This window comes from Sus scrofa, chromosome 1 (genome assembly GCF_054392235.1).
Source record: "Sus scrofa isolate SSC_HxYL_T2T_F1_AM1 chromosome 1, Sscrofa_HxYL_maternal_Yorkshire_Landrace_v2.0, whole genome shotgun sequence".
NCBI lineage: Eukaryota > Metazoa > Chordata > Mammalia > Artiodactyla > Suidae > Sus > Sus scrofa.
This window is the reverse complement of record NC_139383.1, coordinates 57831757-57847191: the sequence shown is the minus strand read 5'-3', so window position 1 is coordinate 57847191 and position 15435 is coordinate 57831757. Positions and strand designations below refer to the sequence as shown.

The 15435-nt window shown below is 43.6% G+C and overlaps 1 protein-coding gene and 1 pseudogene across 5 annotated transcripts in view; both read left to right on the top strand.

The window, feature by feature from the left end:
- The first annotated feature begins 3882 nt into the window (after positions 1 to 3882).
- Positions 3883 to 15435, top strand: part of MDN1 (midasin AAA ATPase 1) — a 166654-nt gene continuing 155101 nt past the window's right edge. For all 5 annotated transcript variants that reach the window (XR_014805773.1, XM_084960086.1, XM_084960067.1 and 2 more), the window contains exons 1-2: positions 3883 to 4135; positions 9700 to 9926. Coding sequence is in view for 4 of the 5 variants with exons in the window: in XM_084960086.1 (XP_084816212.1) it covers positions 4034 to 4135; positions 9700 to 9926 (329 nt within the window). In the remaining variant the exon portion in view is untranslated. The remainder of the gene's footprint in view (positions 4136 to 9699; positions 9927 to 15435) is intronic.
- Positions 7083 to 7790, top strand: LOC100523413 (transcription factor BTF3 pseudogene; annotated as a pseudogene).

Below are 15435 nucleotides of genomic sequence, written 5' to 3'. Positions count from 1 at the left end.
AATTTCATTAACTATTGAATCTTGTTTCATCTGTACCTACACATATCCTATTCCTTGCTGATTATTATTAGCATTATTTATGGAGATTTTGATCTTGGAGAGACAGTAATGAGTGATGGCTTGAAGAGCAACCTTAATTCCCTGCTCGGGAATTGAACACGACAGCCTGGGTGAAAACCAGGAATCCTAACCTAGATCAGCTAGAGGCTAGATGCTAAGAGCAGAGTTCCCCTGATTCTTAACACCCATCGAAAACAAGAATGTTTCAGGGAGTTCTGTCATGGCGCAGTAGAAAGGAATCTGACTAGGAACCACGAGGTTGAGGGGTCAATCCCTGGCCTCCTCAGTGGGCTAAGGATCTGGCATTGCCATGAGCTGTGGTGTAGGTCGAAGACCCAGCTCGGATCCTGCATTGCTGTGGCTGTGGCCTAGGCCGGCAGCTGTAGCTCCAATTGGACCCCTAGCCTGGGAACCTCCACATGCAACTGGGCGAGGCCCATTAAAAAAAAAGAAAAGAAAAAAGAAAAAACAAGAATGTTTCAAGGAGGCAAAGACTGTTAAAAACAGGTACAAAATTGATTATTAGAGACACAGTATAACATGTGGAAGAACACACAGTTTATTTATTTAAGACAGAAGCAGGGCAGCAATACACACCCAAAAGAGGAGTGTAGGAGTTCCTGCTGTGGTACAGTGGGTTAAGAATCCAACTGCAGTGGCCGAGGTTGCTGGGGAGGCACAGGTTCATCCCTGGCCCAGTGCAGTGGGTTAAAGAATCCAACTGTGGTGATGTTTGCAGCTGTGGCTCAGATTTGATTCCTGGCCCTGGGAACTTCCATAAGCCATGGGATAGCCATAAAAAGAAAAGAAAAAAGGAGTGCAGGTGTAGGAGTCCTTCTGAATAAGGAAAGCCCCAGAGAGGTGATTTAAATTACTTAGAGAGGACAGTTCTTCTGGGTCTTGTTTTCCTTTGGCTAATTATCTTGTTTGATTTCTTACACCTGATAGGACCCAGGGACTTCCCCAATACGTGTGGGAATCTTTTGGCCAAGATGGATTCCAGAGCAAATATTTATGGGATGGTTATCAGGACCTATTAAGGCCCGGCACCCCCTCCCTTTTTGACCTCTAAGAATCTTTCTGCGCATGTGTAATTGGGGAGCTCCTCTTGAGCCCAGGAGTGATTGATGTGGTCATCTATTTTTTACTCCAGCCGAACTCAGCTCCTGCTCATTAACTTTGTCTTTGAGGTGTTAAGGAGAAGCAAGGCCCGATTTACTCAGCCTAACACGTTTTAGCTGTTCTTAGCCCAAGGGCCCATCTGTCTCCTACTTTACTTAGATGAGGCATAATTTATATACCATAAAATTCACCCACTGTGAGTGTGCAGCTCAACAATTTTAGTAAATTTATAGAGTTGTGCCACCACTACTACAATCTATCTTTTTTTTTTTTTTTTTGGCCACACCCACAGCATGTGGAAGTTCCCAGGATTGAACCCATGCCAAAGATATAACCAAAACCACAGCAGTGACAGTGCTGGATTCTCAACACACTGAGCCACAAAGGAATGCCTACAATCCAGTCTAAGAACATTTCCATCACCCAAAAATGTTGCCTCACAGTTTTCTGCAGTCAGTTTTGTCTTTCACTTCTATACCCAGGCAACCACTAATGTGATCTACAACTTAGCTACTCCAGAACTGTTAGCTTATTTGCTGCTGCCCAGCTGAAAGTCTTGAGATTTCTATCAGTCATCTTGAGTTTTCTTTTCACATTTCTGTGTTGAATCTCTCACTTTCTAGATCCCGTATCTTCTTTCTTCTGTTTTATACCCTTATATAGGGGAGCATCTTTTTCAACAGATTCCTGAGAAAGGGTATATAGGGGAGGAAAAGTAATTTCCCTCTACCCTTCTTGAGTTCTTGGCTGAGAACCTTGTAATAAAAACCAGATTTACAAGAGAAAAACAAATAGAAGTTAATTAATATGTATACTTCTGGAGTTCCCGTTGTGGCGCAGTGGTTAACGAATCCGACTAGGAACTATGAGGTTGCGGGTTCGATCCCTGACCTTGCTTAGTGGGTTAACGATCCAGCGTTGCCGTGAGCTGTGGTGTAGGTTGCAGACGCGGCTGGGATCCCGCGTTGCTGTGTCTGTGGTGTAGGCCAGTGGCTACAGCTCCGACTCGACCCCTACCTAGCCTGTGAACCTCCATATGCCACGGGAGCAGCCCAAGAAATGGCAAAAAGACAAAAAAAAAAAATTCAAATTCAAACATTTTTTGTTTAATAATCCTGATTAACATTTATTGAGCATTTCTTTTTGTATATAAAGATTTTTATTTTTTTCCATTATACCTGGTTTACAGTGTTCTGTCAATTTTCTACTGTACAGCAAGGTGACCCAGTTACACATACATGTCTACATTCCCATATTATCTCATATTATCTCATATTATCATTTTTCTCATATTATCATGCTCCATCATAAATGATTAGACATAGTTCCCAGTGCTACACAGCAGGATCTCATTGCTAATCCATTCCTAAATTCAAACGTATTTTTGAAAGTTTGAAACATAGTATAAACTTCCTTTGGAGATCTACTTATGTCAATACAGAAAGGCCTACCCACCTTAAGAACACTTTTTAGAGGTATAATTTATGAAAGTGCAAAATTTTATTTATTTTTGTTTTTTAGGGCTGCACCTGTGGCATATGGAAGTTCCTAGGCTAGGGGTTAAATGGGAGCTCAAGCTGCTGGCCTAGGCCACAGCAACAGCAATGTAGGGAGGTGAGTCTGCAACATGCACCGCAGCTCAAGGTAAAGCCAAATACTTAACCCACTGAGCCACTGAGGGAGGCCAGAGATTGAACCTGCATCCTCTGGGTTCTAGTCAGGTTCCTTATCACTGAGCCACACCAAGAACCCCGAAAAGCACAAAAATCTTAAATGTACAGGTGATTTTTCCCCCATTTTGTACCTACCTAGGGAATGCTAATGAAATATTTCCATCACCCTAGGAGGTTCCCTTAGGCCCCTTCACAATCAACACCCCCCCCCCAAAGCAACCAAGAGTCTGCCATTATTTTGGCTTGTTCATGAACTTGATATAAATGCACTTTTTAAAAAACTCTTCTACTGCACTCCTGCGGTTTCAGAATATATGTATTCTGTCTTTTTAGGGGTGTACCCCTGGCATGTGGAGGTTCCCAGGCTAGGGGTTCAATCGGAGCTACAGCTGCCGGCCTATAGCACAGCCACAGCAATGCCAGATCCGATCCTCCTCTGTGACCTACACCACAGCTCAGGCAACGTCGGATCCTTAACCCACTGAGCGAGGCCAGGGATTGAACCTGTGTCCTCAGGGATGCTAGTCAGATTCATTTCTGCTGAGCCATGACAGAACTCGAGGATATTCTTTATCCTATATACTATACTTTATTTCATCCTCAGTTGAACACTTATTTCTAATATTTGATAAGAAAGATGTAAGGAGTGTACTTGTTACACTTGTGTGCAAATATTTTAGGCTAGAGGTGTAGAATGGGACTTGCTAGATCAGAGGGGGCAAATCTTTTCTGCTCCCATCTGATTTTCTGTGTGTTGAGGCATAGGGAGGCATGGTGGGCTAAGGATTGATCACACGCCCTTAGGGACTCCCTAGCTTCTTTCGCATAGCGGAATATTCTGTTTCGCTGTCCCGCCATTCATTGTCTCCAGAACTTCGCATCATTGCAAGAAATGGATTCTCCTCCCGGAACTGGCAGGAGAGTGATGTCCAGTGTTTCCGCTGCCCAGGGGGCGGGGCCAGACGAGCTGGTCCGTCGCTGTCGCGGGCTGATGACGCAGAGCGCCGCGTGCTCCCCCACGTGTGCTGTTACTCTCTAAGTGCCTGCGGAGCAGCAGCGGCCGCTTTCCCCAGGGGCGTAGTTTGTGATAGCTCTGGTGCGGAGACTTCAGCAGCTCCCGGGCTCTGAGCGCGAAGCCGGGACTGCCGGTGGCCGCCCAGTGCAGAGGGCCCGCCGTCATGGAGCACCTCTTGTTGGAGGTGGCGGCTGCGCCGCTGCGGTTAATCGCTGCCAAGAGCGAGAAGAGCCGCAGCGAGCTGGGCAGGTTCTTGGTCAAGCAGGTAAGAGAAGGAAGAGAGCCTGGCGGTCCCTGCCGCCCACCTGGAGCGTGCCCCTTGGCCCTACGCGAAGATGCGCAGCTTTAAGAGTACGCGGAAGCGGCGTCTGGTCAATTCTGGCCCTGGCCCCCTCCCCGGGGTTGGCCAGTGGAGGAGGCGTCCGCACGCATTTGAGGAGCCTTTTGTTTTTCTCGGGGGGAGCGTTCCCTTCCCTTTTCCACCTACTTGCCCCTTTTCTAGTGCCCTGACTGCGTGTGGCAGACCTGGCCTTCGGAAAGAAGTGTGTTTGGTTTTTCTGTAATTTAGGTTGCGTCTCTGCCCTTTAGACGTGTGTATTACCTAAGTGTGCCGAGTCCAGCCCCCCCCCGGTTAGCTTCTGTGCTTGTTTCCTTTCTGTCCCTTTCTGGTCTTTTCGGCCCACTGACAAGTATTGATTGTATTCCTGCTGTGTGTAAGACGCAGCATGGCTCTTTGAGGAGACATACATTCGTTACGGTCTCTGCCTTCAGGGAATTTAGTGTCTATTTTTGGAGACCGTTCATAAACACAGAAAAAGATTGAAGGACAAAGCGAGACCGCTAGTGCTAAGTGTAAAATATTAACTGGAGGAATTACGAGATGAGTTAGAATTTTCTGGGAAATGGGTAGTCTGGCCTTTTAAGAGCTTTTTCTCGTTTACTACCTCCTGCCTGAGTTGAAGACCCCTTTTTACGCATTTTTCACGTGGCATTTTAATTTTTTGTTTTATACTTTCCCACCGCCACTCCCAAGACTTTTGAGCTTTTTTGAGAGTAGAAAAAAAATTATTTTCCAACTCCAGTATCTGGAGCCTAGGTATTCAGTCACAAATGTATTATGTACATATATACCCTATTGCTTAGGAAGAGATAGCAGTATTTTGGGTCTGGAGCAGCAGGGAACTAACATGAAAGGCATTTCTGTTTGGTGATAACAAATTGAACGTGTGTAGCAAAAGAGGGAGGAATGGAAGATGTCCCTTGGGTGTCTGACCTTTGACCCCCCAATGAAGGGAATCACTAACACAAATGGGGAAGTCTAGAAAGAAAACTGATTTTTGATGGGAGGAATTAAGGAAAGAGATGATCAGTTTATTTGAGCTAAGCTTGTGGTGACAGGCTCCTGAATTATGTATTTTGGCCAGAAGTGTTTTTCTGTAAGTGGGCTTGCATTTAGAGCAGAGGTTCTGAAGCTAGTGATTATGGACCGCTGGCAACAGGGTATTTATTTATGATTCTCCACCACTGTAATTGGATAAAATTGGTACTTGTGTATTGGGAGTAACATGAGGAAATGGTTTGTAGCCTTTATTTTAGAGAACTTGACATTTCGAAGTGTGAGAACCACTCCTATAGATTCTGTGTTTCAGATTGGATAGAATCTAAGAAGTTTTCAGGGTTGTTCCTTTCCAATTTCAGTAATACTTTCAAGTCCTTCACTCATAGAAGAGTTGATTGTTTTCATTCTATTTTTCTCTTATTTGGGGAAAAACGGTTTATACTGGAAAGCAAAGACTTTTGAAACATTGTTCTAATGGAGTTTGGGATATGAAGTAAGAATTTTTTAGGGTTGTGCTTTTTTTCTGTGTTATCTCAGCTGGTGACACCACTCTCTCTTTATCTAGTCCCTAATTATAGAGAACTTAGTGTCCTCAACTCTTTTTCACTCCTTTTCCATCACTTTTTGCCAGGTCCTCCTGATTTTCCTTCCTCAGTATTGAATCTTCCTTCCTCTTCATTCCCACTGCCACTACCTTCCTACAATTCTGACTTTTAATTCCAGCTTGTGCATTTTCTTTCTAACACCACCAAGCAATTCTCTGACACCAGTGGGGTCCTATAATTTAATTTGATTCTGACACTGTTTATGCAGAAAGTGTCAGAACCCTCTGGGTAAAGGCTCAGCTTTACGAGACTCTCCTGCCACTGCGGTCCCCCGCCCCCCGCCAACCCCTAACACACACACAGTTCTCACCTGAGCTTCTGACAAACTGGCTATAAATTGGAGTTCTTCCTTGGGTTTGATTAATTTGCCAGAACGGCTCACAAGACTCTGAGAAAAATTTACTTGCTAGAACATCAGTTTATTATAAAAGGATATAATTCATGGACAGCCAGATGGAGGGGATGCATAGGGCAAGGTATGTGGGAGGGGGTGGGGAGCTTGTGCCCTCTCCAGGTACATTGAATGCTGCATTTCCAAACGTTCGCCAACTCGAAAGCTCTCTGAACCATGTTCTTTCGGATTTTTAGGGAAGCTTTCTTACATATGCATGTTTGATTAAATCTTTGGCCATTGATGATTGAACTCTCAATTTTCAGCCTCTGCAATCCTCTGAGGTGTGGGAGTGGGACTGAAAGTTACAGTCTACTAATCACATGATTGGCTCTCAGCAACCCTTTCCCTTCCTAACAGCTTTCCCAAATTCACTTCATTAACATAACAAGATGCCTTTATCTCACTCATTACAGGAAATTCTTGGGGGTTTTAGGATCTTGGCTAGAAGTGGGATAAAAAACCAAGTGTATTTTTTTTCTTGTTCGGTTGCAATGACTAAGCTGGATCCTTAACCCCATGCGGCGCTGTAAGAGAAATCTTTCTTAATGATAGCTTTAGAGGATTTGTCTTATAAAGACATTACCTGCTGAAAATGTGAGGTTATGCTCCTGTGAATTCAAATCTGTTAAATTTCCTTACCTCCATTTTTACGAAATCCTTCATGTAGCCTCCTTTAAACGGTGGAGCTAGTATTGATAGAAATTGTTTCAAGTTAACGTCTTTTTCCAGTCAGTGCTTTGTTCAGAATGAGGTGTTTTAATCAGAGAATGCCTTCTTAATTTGGCAGATCTTTGTAAGAGTTCAGGTGTAAGGTGGACTTCTCTTTTCTGAGCGATAATTGTAGATTAAAACATTTTTTGGGCTCTAGCTGCCATCTTGCGCCCCACATGTGCGCGCCTAATCTCACCTGGTCTGCCTGAGACCCCCTGAGCGCCAACCCTAGTCCTCCACACGGCCCCATTTCCGCTCCAACAAGATGAAAGAAATCATGAACCAGGAGAAACTCTCTAAACTGCAGATTCAAGTGCGCATTGGTGGAAAAGGAACTGTTCGCAGAAAGAAGGTGGTTCATAGAACAGCCACAGCAGATGACAAAAAACTTCAGTTCTCTCTAAAGAAGTTGGGGTAAACAATATCTCTGGTATTGAAGAGGCGACTATGTTCACAAACCAAGGAAAGTGATCCATTTTAACAATCCTAAAATTCAGGCATCTCTGGCAGCAAACACTTTCACCATTGCGGGCCATGCTGAGATAAAGCAGCTGACAGAAATGCTTCCCAGCATCTTAAGCCAGCTTGGTGCAGACAGTCTGAGCAGTTTAAGGAGACTGGTTGAAGCTCTGCCCAAACAATCGGTGGATGGAAAAGCCCTGCTTGCTACTAGAGAGGATGATGATGATGAAGTTCTAGATCTTGTGGAGAATTTTGATGAGGCTTCCAAGAATGAAGCAAACTGAATTGAGTCAACTTCTAAAGGAGATAAAACTGGGAGCTGCTGTTTTATATTGACTGCTTTTTAAAATTTTGTTTATGGGTCTGATAAAATCTAGATCTCTAATATTTTTTATTTTTTAAGCCCAAGCCCCTGGACATTGCAGCTCTTTTCAGTTTTTGCTTATACACAATTCATTCTTTGCATTTTTTTTTTTTTTTGGTCTTTTTTTGCCATTTCTAGGGCTGCTCTCGCGGCATATGGAGGTTCCCAGGCTAGGGGTCTAATCAGAGCTGTAGCTGCCGACCTGCACCAGAGCCATAGCAACGCAGGATCCGAGCTGCATCTGCAACCCACACCACAGCTCACGGCAACGCCAGGTCCTTAACCCACTGAACAAAGCCAGGGATCGAACCCACAACCTCATGGTTTCTAGTTGGATTTGTTAACCACTGCGCCACGATGGGAACTCCCCATTCTTTGCAGCTTTAATTAAGCTGAAGAAGCCTGAGAATAAAGTTCGAAACAAAGATTAATAAAGTTCTTTGCCTAGTATATGGTTTTATTTTTTATTTCATTGATAACTAATTTGTACACAGAAAGCAAAATTGTTTATAGAAAGCTAATCGTGACATGTAATATGGCTGATAATCTTGGATGGAATCTGGTTAAAGATCTAAAATGACAGTATTAAAAAAGAAACATTTTTTTGGGAGTTCCTGTCATGGCTCAGTGGGTTAAGGATCTGGCATTGCTGTGAACTGTGGTGTAGGTCGCAGATGCGGCTTGGATCTGGCACTGCTATGGCTGTGGCGTAGGCTACAGCTCCAATTAGACCCTTAGCCTGGGAACTTCCATATGCCGAGGGTTCGGCCCTAGAAAAGACAAAAAACAAAACAAAACACATACATTTTTTGAATTTGGTATTGGATTGTGTTCAAGTTGCACTTTTTTTCCTTTTTTTTTTTAATGGCCCCACCTGCAGCATATGGAAGTTCCTGAGCCAGGGATTGAAGAGGAACAGCAGCTTTGACCTATGAGATGCTGGATCTTTTAACCCACTGCACTGGGCTAGGGATCTGAGCTTCTGCAATCAGATTCTTAAGCCACTGCATCACTGTGGGAACTCAATTTGCCCTCCTGTGGGTAAGGATTTAGTGTCAAACTCTTTAGGCTATGAATTCATAACATTGGGCTTGCTGGATCAGCGGATATGCCCCCCCAAGTAATTTAAACCTACTGTCACATTGCCCTGCATTGAGGATTGTAGACTTGGCTACACACTAGTAAGATGAGACTTTTTACACACTTCTCAGTTTATCTTTTTATGCTTGTGGACATTCTAGGCCCAGACACTAGAATTTTGTAGTGCAAAAATTCATCTTGCAAATCCGTGTGGCTGTCTGCTTTGGATCCTTTTTTTTTTTTAGTTATTAAAATCTGAAGCTTTCATAGGGATATATCCTCATTCATCTCCAAGAATTGACTTTTATCTTCTTTCCTCAAGAGAGTTGGCAGTTTTATATTAACTGTACCCTGCCCCCTATTTAATTCCTGTTTTCCTTCAAGAGCAAAGGAGTTGGGAGAAGCACTGGATTCCCTGGAAGGTGTTATTATGACCATGAAACAGATTATTTTTCAAGGAAGCTAAAGCTGTATGGCATTTTACATGGAATCCTGGTATCAGTCCTTTTACCTCAAACCCCAGTGGACTAAAATTTATATGTAACAGGCTTTAGATTAAGAAGTCCTCTCTTGCCAAAACTCTCACTGTTTTTGTTTGTTTGTTGGTTTTTTTTTAATTTTTATGATAAACTCATTATGAAGTCTGGAAATTGGATATTTTGGTTCTGAGCTAGGTAGGATTTTTTTTTTTTTTTTCCGGCAACTCCTGTAGTATATGGAAGTTCCCAGACCAGAGATCAAATTCCAGCCACAGCTATGGCAATACAGAATCCTTAACCCACTCCACCACAGCAGAAATAGGCAGGATTCTTTGTTCTGTGGCAGTACAAATGGATATTGTTTACCTAGAAATTTTTTTTTGTCCTTTTCTCAGATGTGGACACCTCAAGATCGCCAGTGTGTCTTGAGTACCTTAGCACAGTTACTGCTGGATAAGGACTGTACTGTGCTGGTTGGCCGCCAGCTGCGCCCTCTACTTTTGGATTTGCTGGAAAGAAATGCTGATGCCATTAAAGCTGGAGGCCAAGTCAACCATGATTTACACGAACGGCTCTGTGTGTCAATGAGCAAACTCATTGGTAACCATCCTGACATCCTCCCGTGAGTAACAGTTTTATGCTTTATGTTTCTCGAGGTGGTAGAACCTGCTCTTGCCGGAAAAGTGAGGAGTCTGAGCTGAGCTGGAGCGAAGAGGGTAGAAAGTGGGAGTGGTGCTGTTTTATAAAAATAATCATAGAAAAATCCATTTATCCAGCTGAGTTCAGGGACCATTTACTAGGTGTTAAGTCTTTTTTTTTTTTTTTTTTTTTTTTGGTGTGTCTTTTCTATGGCCGCACCCATGGCATATGGAGGTTCCCAGGCTAGGGGTCCAATCGGAGCTTCGGCTACGGCTCAGTTGCGCCAGAGCCACAGCAACGTGGGATCCAAGCCATAGCCGTGATCTACGCCACAGATCATGGCAACGCCAGATCCCTAGCTCATGGAGTGAGGCCAGGGATCGAACCCACAACCTCATGGTTCTTAGTCAGATTTGTTAATCACCGAGCCATGATAGGAACTCCAAGTTTTTATGTCTTGACCATCAAGACAGGCCTGGAAGAAATATGACGAAGAAATCTCCCCTGCCTTCAGGGATTCTATCTGGCAAGTCATGCATAGAAGGCAGATCTAAATGAATTTAGCTGAGCCTCCTGCAGCATCCTCTTCAGTTGAGGGAGATTTGTGCTTAAGGAGCAGCTGAAGGGGTGGGTTACAAGAGCTCTAATGTCCCTTCCAACTGAAAGGGTGGGTTATGAGAGCTCTAAGGTCCCGTCCAACTTTCTGTAAGTCTGTCCAGATCCACTGTGTGGTAAGAAGTTGTGTTAGACCTGGATTCCAATCTATTTCTCTTTTAACCTGCTCTTTTTCCATCTTGAGCTGGTTCACCCTGCCTTAGGTAACCTGGTGATTCCCTGCTCCCATGAGACCATTGTAGTGATGCTGAACTTAGTGCAGACAGGCACCCAGTTGGCATAGTGCACTGCAGCCAGTAACTCCTGACTCAAGCGACCCTCTTGCTTCTCAGCCTCTTGAGTACCTGGGATTGTAGGCATGTGCCACTTCATCTGGCTTCACAGATTGGTAGGAAAATACAATTTATGTGGAATAGTCAAAAGAGGCAGAAAAGTGAGTGTCAGAGATTTTTCGCTTGAGAAGATAAATGGCTTTCACGCTAAACATGAATAGTGTTCTGTGCACTAATAGAAGTGTTTCTCTCTCTCTCTTTTTTTTTTTTTTTTTTTTGCTTTTTAGGGCCATACCTGTGCCACATGGAGGGTCCCAGGCTAGAGGTCTAATCGGAGCTACAGCTGCCAGCCTATGTCACAGCCACGCCAGAGCCGAGCCGCATCTGTGACCTACACCATAGCCCACAGCAACACCAGATCCCCAACCCACCGATCCAGGCCAGGGATCGAAACTGCAACTTCATGGTTCCTAGTTGGATTGTTTCAGCTTTGCCACGATGGGAACTTCTAGAAGTGTCTCATATCCATTTCATTATTAGGCATCCTCAACAAAGAAAGTACACTAGCTTTCTTGGAAGTATGATCTCTAGTCTGGTCTTTGGATGAAGGAATAAGAAATTGGGAGTCCTCACTGTAGCTTAGTGGAAACCAACACAACCAGTATCTATGAGGACTTGGGTTTGACCCTGGCCCTGCTCAGTGGGTTAAAGGATCTGGCATTCCCCTGAGCTGTGGTGTAGGTCACAGACAAAGAGGGTAGCTGGTTTTGCTCTGGCTGTAGTGTTGGCTGGCACCTATAGCTCCAGTTCAACCCCTAGCCCGGGAACTTCCATATGCTGCAGGTATGGCCCTAAAAAACAAAAATAAATAAATAAAAAAGAAAGAAAAGAAGAAATGAAGGCTTGGGGAAAACTAATATGTGTGAGTTTTTCTAAAAGAGAAGGAACAAAAAAATGAGCCCAGTTTGGTGGAACTAGATAGAATGTACAGCAGAGTTTAAGTTCACCATCATACATGGTAATCAGGAACCTCTGCTCTAGGTTGTTTGAAGATTGGGACTGTGGCCTCACTGGGTGCTTTAATTGCCTATGTGTACTTAAGTGTGGCACTGTTTGACAAAATGTGCTGACTATTCTCTACTTATCCTATAGGATTGATGTGTGAGTAACTTGAACTTCATTTCTCTCAAGTCTTTGTGGTGGAATGCTTATGGATTCTGTTTGAAAAATCATTAAAATGATGGATTAGTTACTTCTGGTTTCCCATTTGCTTCAAATTTTATGGCCTTTTTTTTTTTTCCGTTTTTTGTCTTTTTAGGGCCATACCCTTGGCATATGGAGGTTCCCAGGCTAGGGGTCTAATCGGAGCTGTAGCCACAAGCCTACGCTACAGCCACAGCAACAACAGGATCTGAGCCACGTCTGTGACCTACACTGCAACTTCATGGTTCCTAGTGGGATTCATTAGCCACTGAGCCACGATGGGAACTCCAATATACCGTAATATATTTAGGTAGGATGCAATCATTCAAATCCATAGATAAATGTAGGAATTCCTTTTTTTTTTTTTTTTTTAGTCTTCCTAGGGCAGCACTTGTGGTACATGGACGTTCCCAGGCTAAGGGTCAGAATGGAGCTGCGCCTGCTGGCCTATGCCACAACCACAGCAGTGCCAGATCCAAGCCATGTCTGTGACCTACACCACAGCTCACAGCAACGCCAGAACCTTAACCCACTGAGTGAGTCCAGGGATTGAACCTGCATCTTCATGGGTTTTAATTGGGATTGTTAGCACTGAGCCACAATGGGAACTTCATCAATGATGGCAGATCTTGTGATGGCTGCCTTTCATTAATGATGAGAACTACTGCAGCAGCTTCTCTTGTATTTTATTGACTCTGTCTCCACTCAGCCGTTAGGTGTTACTCCCATTTTACAGATGAGGAAACTGAGGCTCAGAGATGTTAAATAATGCCAAAGGTCCTTTTGCTAGAAAGTGGTAGAGTTGGAATTCAGTATTCGGTTGACTGCCTCCAAAGCCCATGCTTCCTTTTTTCTAGTTTGTCATGCTGCCCACTCATCCTGGCTGAGCCATTCATGTATTTGTTGACTGACTTAAAAAAACTTGACCTGAACAGCATGCTATAGCTAAGGATTATTTATACTCCCAAGAGGGAAAGAATACAGCAGTCCCCCTTTATCCATGGTTTCGTTTCCTGTGGTTGCAATTAACTGAAGTCTGCTATGTCCAAAAAATTAAATGGAAAATTCTGGAAATAAACATATAAGTTTTAGATTGCCTGCTGTTCTGAGTAGTGCGATGAAGCCTTGTGCCATCCTGCCTGGGATATGAGTCATCTCTCTCTCTGGTGTATCCACTCTGTATTGCTACCCACCTCTTAGTCACTTAGTGGTCATTGGAGTTGCAATATTGCAATGCTTGTTGACAAGTAACCTTTATTTTACTTAGTAATGACTCCCAAGTGCAAGAGTAGTGATGCTGGCAATTCAGATATTCTGTGTATTTATAAATTAAACTTTATCATAAGCAGGTATGTATAGGAAAAAAGTGTATATAGGGTTCGGTACTATCAGTGGTTACAGGCATCCACTGAAGATCTTCAAACACATTTTCTGTGGGTAAGGGGGGACTTAACATAGTTCATTTGGGCTGTACTGGGTTAATTTCTTGGCTTCAGTTTTGCATTTGCTGCCAGTTTGTCCTGGACATGTGGATCCACATCATTGATGTCTTTGATTGGAAAGAGCAATAATGGGTAGGCCTAGTTTCTGTCTTTGTGGTCAGTAGAAGGTAGAGTGCTGTGGTAGGGCATGTTCCATGTGTGGGGGGTCTTGTGTATATGGCCAGTCATGCTGAAATCAGGCTGGCATAGAATGAGGGACCAAAAGTTGTTATGCTCTAGAGTTCTCTAATGGCACAGTGGGTTAAGGATCCTATGTAGTCACTGCAGTTCCATCCCTGGCCTAGGAACTTCCACATGCCAAGGATGTGGCAAAAACAAGTAGTTTTGCTTTTTTACACCTCTGCTTCAAAACTGTGTTCAGGAATGCTATAAAGGTGACACTCTTTAATTTTAGACTCTTCCCCCAGAATTATTATTATTTTGCTTTTTAGGGCTGCACTCACGTGGCATATGGAGGTTCTCAGGCTAGGGGTCCAGTCGGAGCTACAGCTGCCAGTCTACACCACAGCCACAGCAACACGGGATCCAAACTGCGTATGCAACCTACGCCATAGCTCACGGCAACACTGGATCCTTAACCCACTGAGTGAGGCCAGGGATCGAACCCGCAACCTAATTGTTCCTAGTCGGATTTGTGTCCACTGCGCCATGACGGGAACTTCTGCCCCCAGGAGTTACTATTTTTGGCCTCACATATAGCATGTGGAAGTTTCTGGGCCAAGGATCAAATCTGTGCCATAGTGGATCACAACACCGGATCTTTAACCCACTGTGCCACCAGGGAACTCCTTCCTTATTCTGACAGCATCCTTCTGAGGAAAAGAACATTCTCTTTTCTTTAAATTATGGAAGTAATATATTTAAATAAAACTTAACAATACAGAATTGTAAAAAACAGAAGTCCTCTCCACCCTGAAATCCTACTCCAGAGATAACTGCTGTTAGTAGTTTGGTTCATTTCCTTCCGTATTTCTTTTGTGTTTTTGCTTTTTTAGGGCCATACTCATGGCACATGGAAGTTCCAGGCTAGGGGTCGAACTGGAGCTACAGCTTCTAGCCTATACCACAGCCATATGGGACCTGAGCCGTGTCTGCAACCTGTGCCACAGCCTGTGGCAGTGCTGGATCCCCGACCCACTGATCGAGGCCAGGGACCAGACCCACATCCTAATGGATACTAGTTGGCCAAATCTCTCTTCTTTTTCTCTTACACCCACCAGAGAGTCTGCACACTAATATATTTATATGCATATATTTTAAAAATAGCTTTATTGAGATATAGTTCATAAGTATACAATTCGGTGGTTTTTTAATATATTCACAGATATGCAACCATCACTACTGCAAATTTTAGAACACTTGTGTACATACTTTTGAAATAAAGTTTGGAGTTTCGTGGTGGCTCAGCAGGTTAAGGATCCGGTGTTGTCACTGCTGTGGCTCTGGTTACAGCTGTGGCGAACATTTGATCCATAACCCAGGATCTTTTGCATGCCATGGATGGGGCCAAAAATTTTACATATTATAATTTTTAACTTGTATCTTGTTTTTTAGATTTAGTCACATGTGGATGTCTTTGTGTATAAGTAAATAAAGTTATTTTAATAGTTGTATAGGAGTTTCTGTTGTGGCTCAGCAGGTTAAGAATCCGACTAATATCCACAACAGTGCAGGTTTGATCCCTGGCCTTGCTCAATGGGTTAAGGATCCAGCATTGCTGCAGTCTGTAGTGTAAGTTGCAGATGCGACTTAGATCTGGTGTTTCTGTGGTATAGACTGGCAGCTGCAGCTCTGATTCGATCCCTAGCCTGGGAACTCCCATATGCTGCAAGTGCAGCTCCCAAAAGAAAAACAAAATATTTGAATAGTATTTTATACTTATCCCTTTCTGAGGCAATTA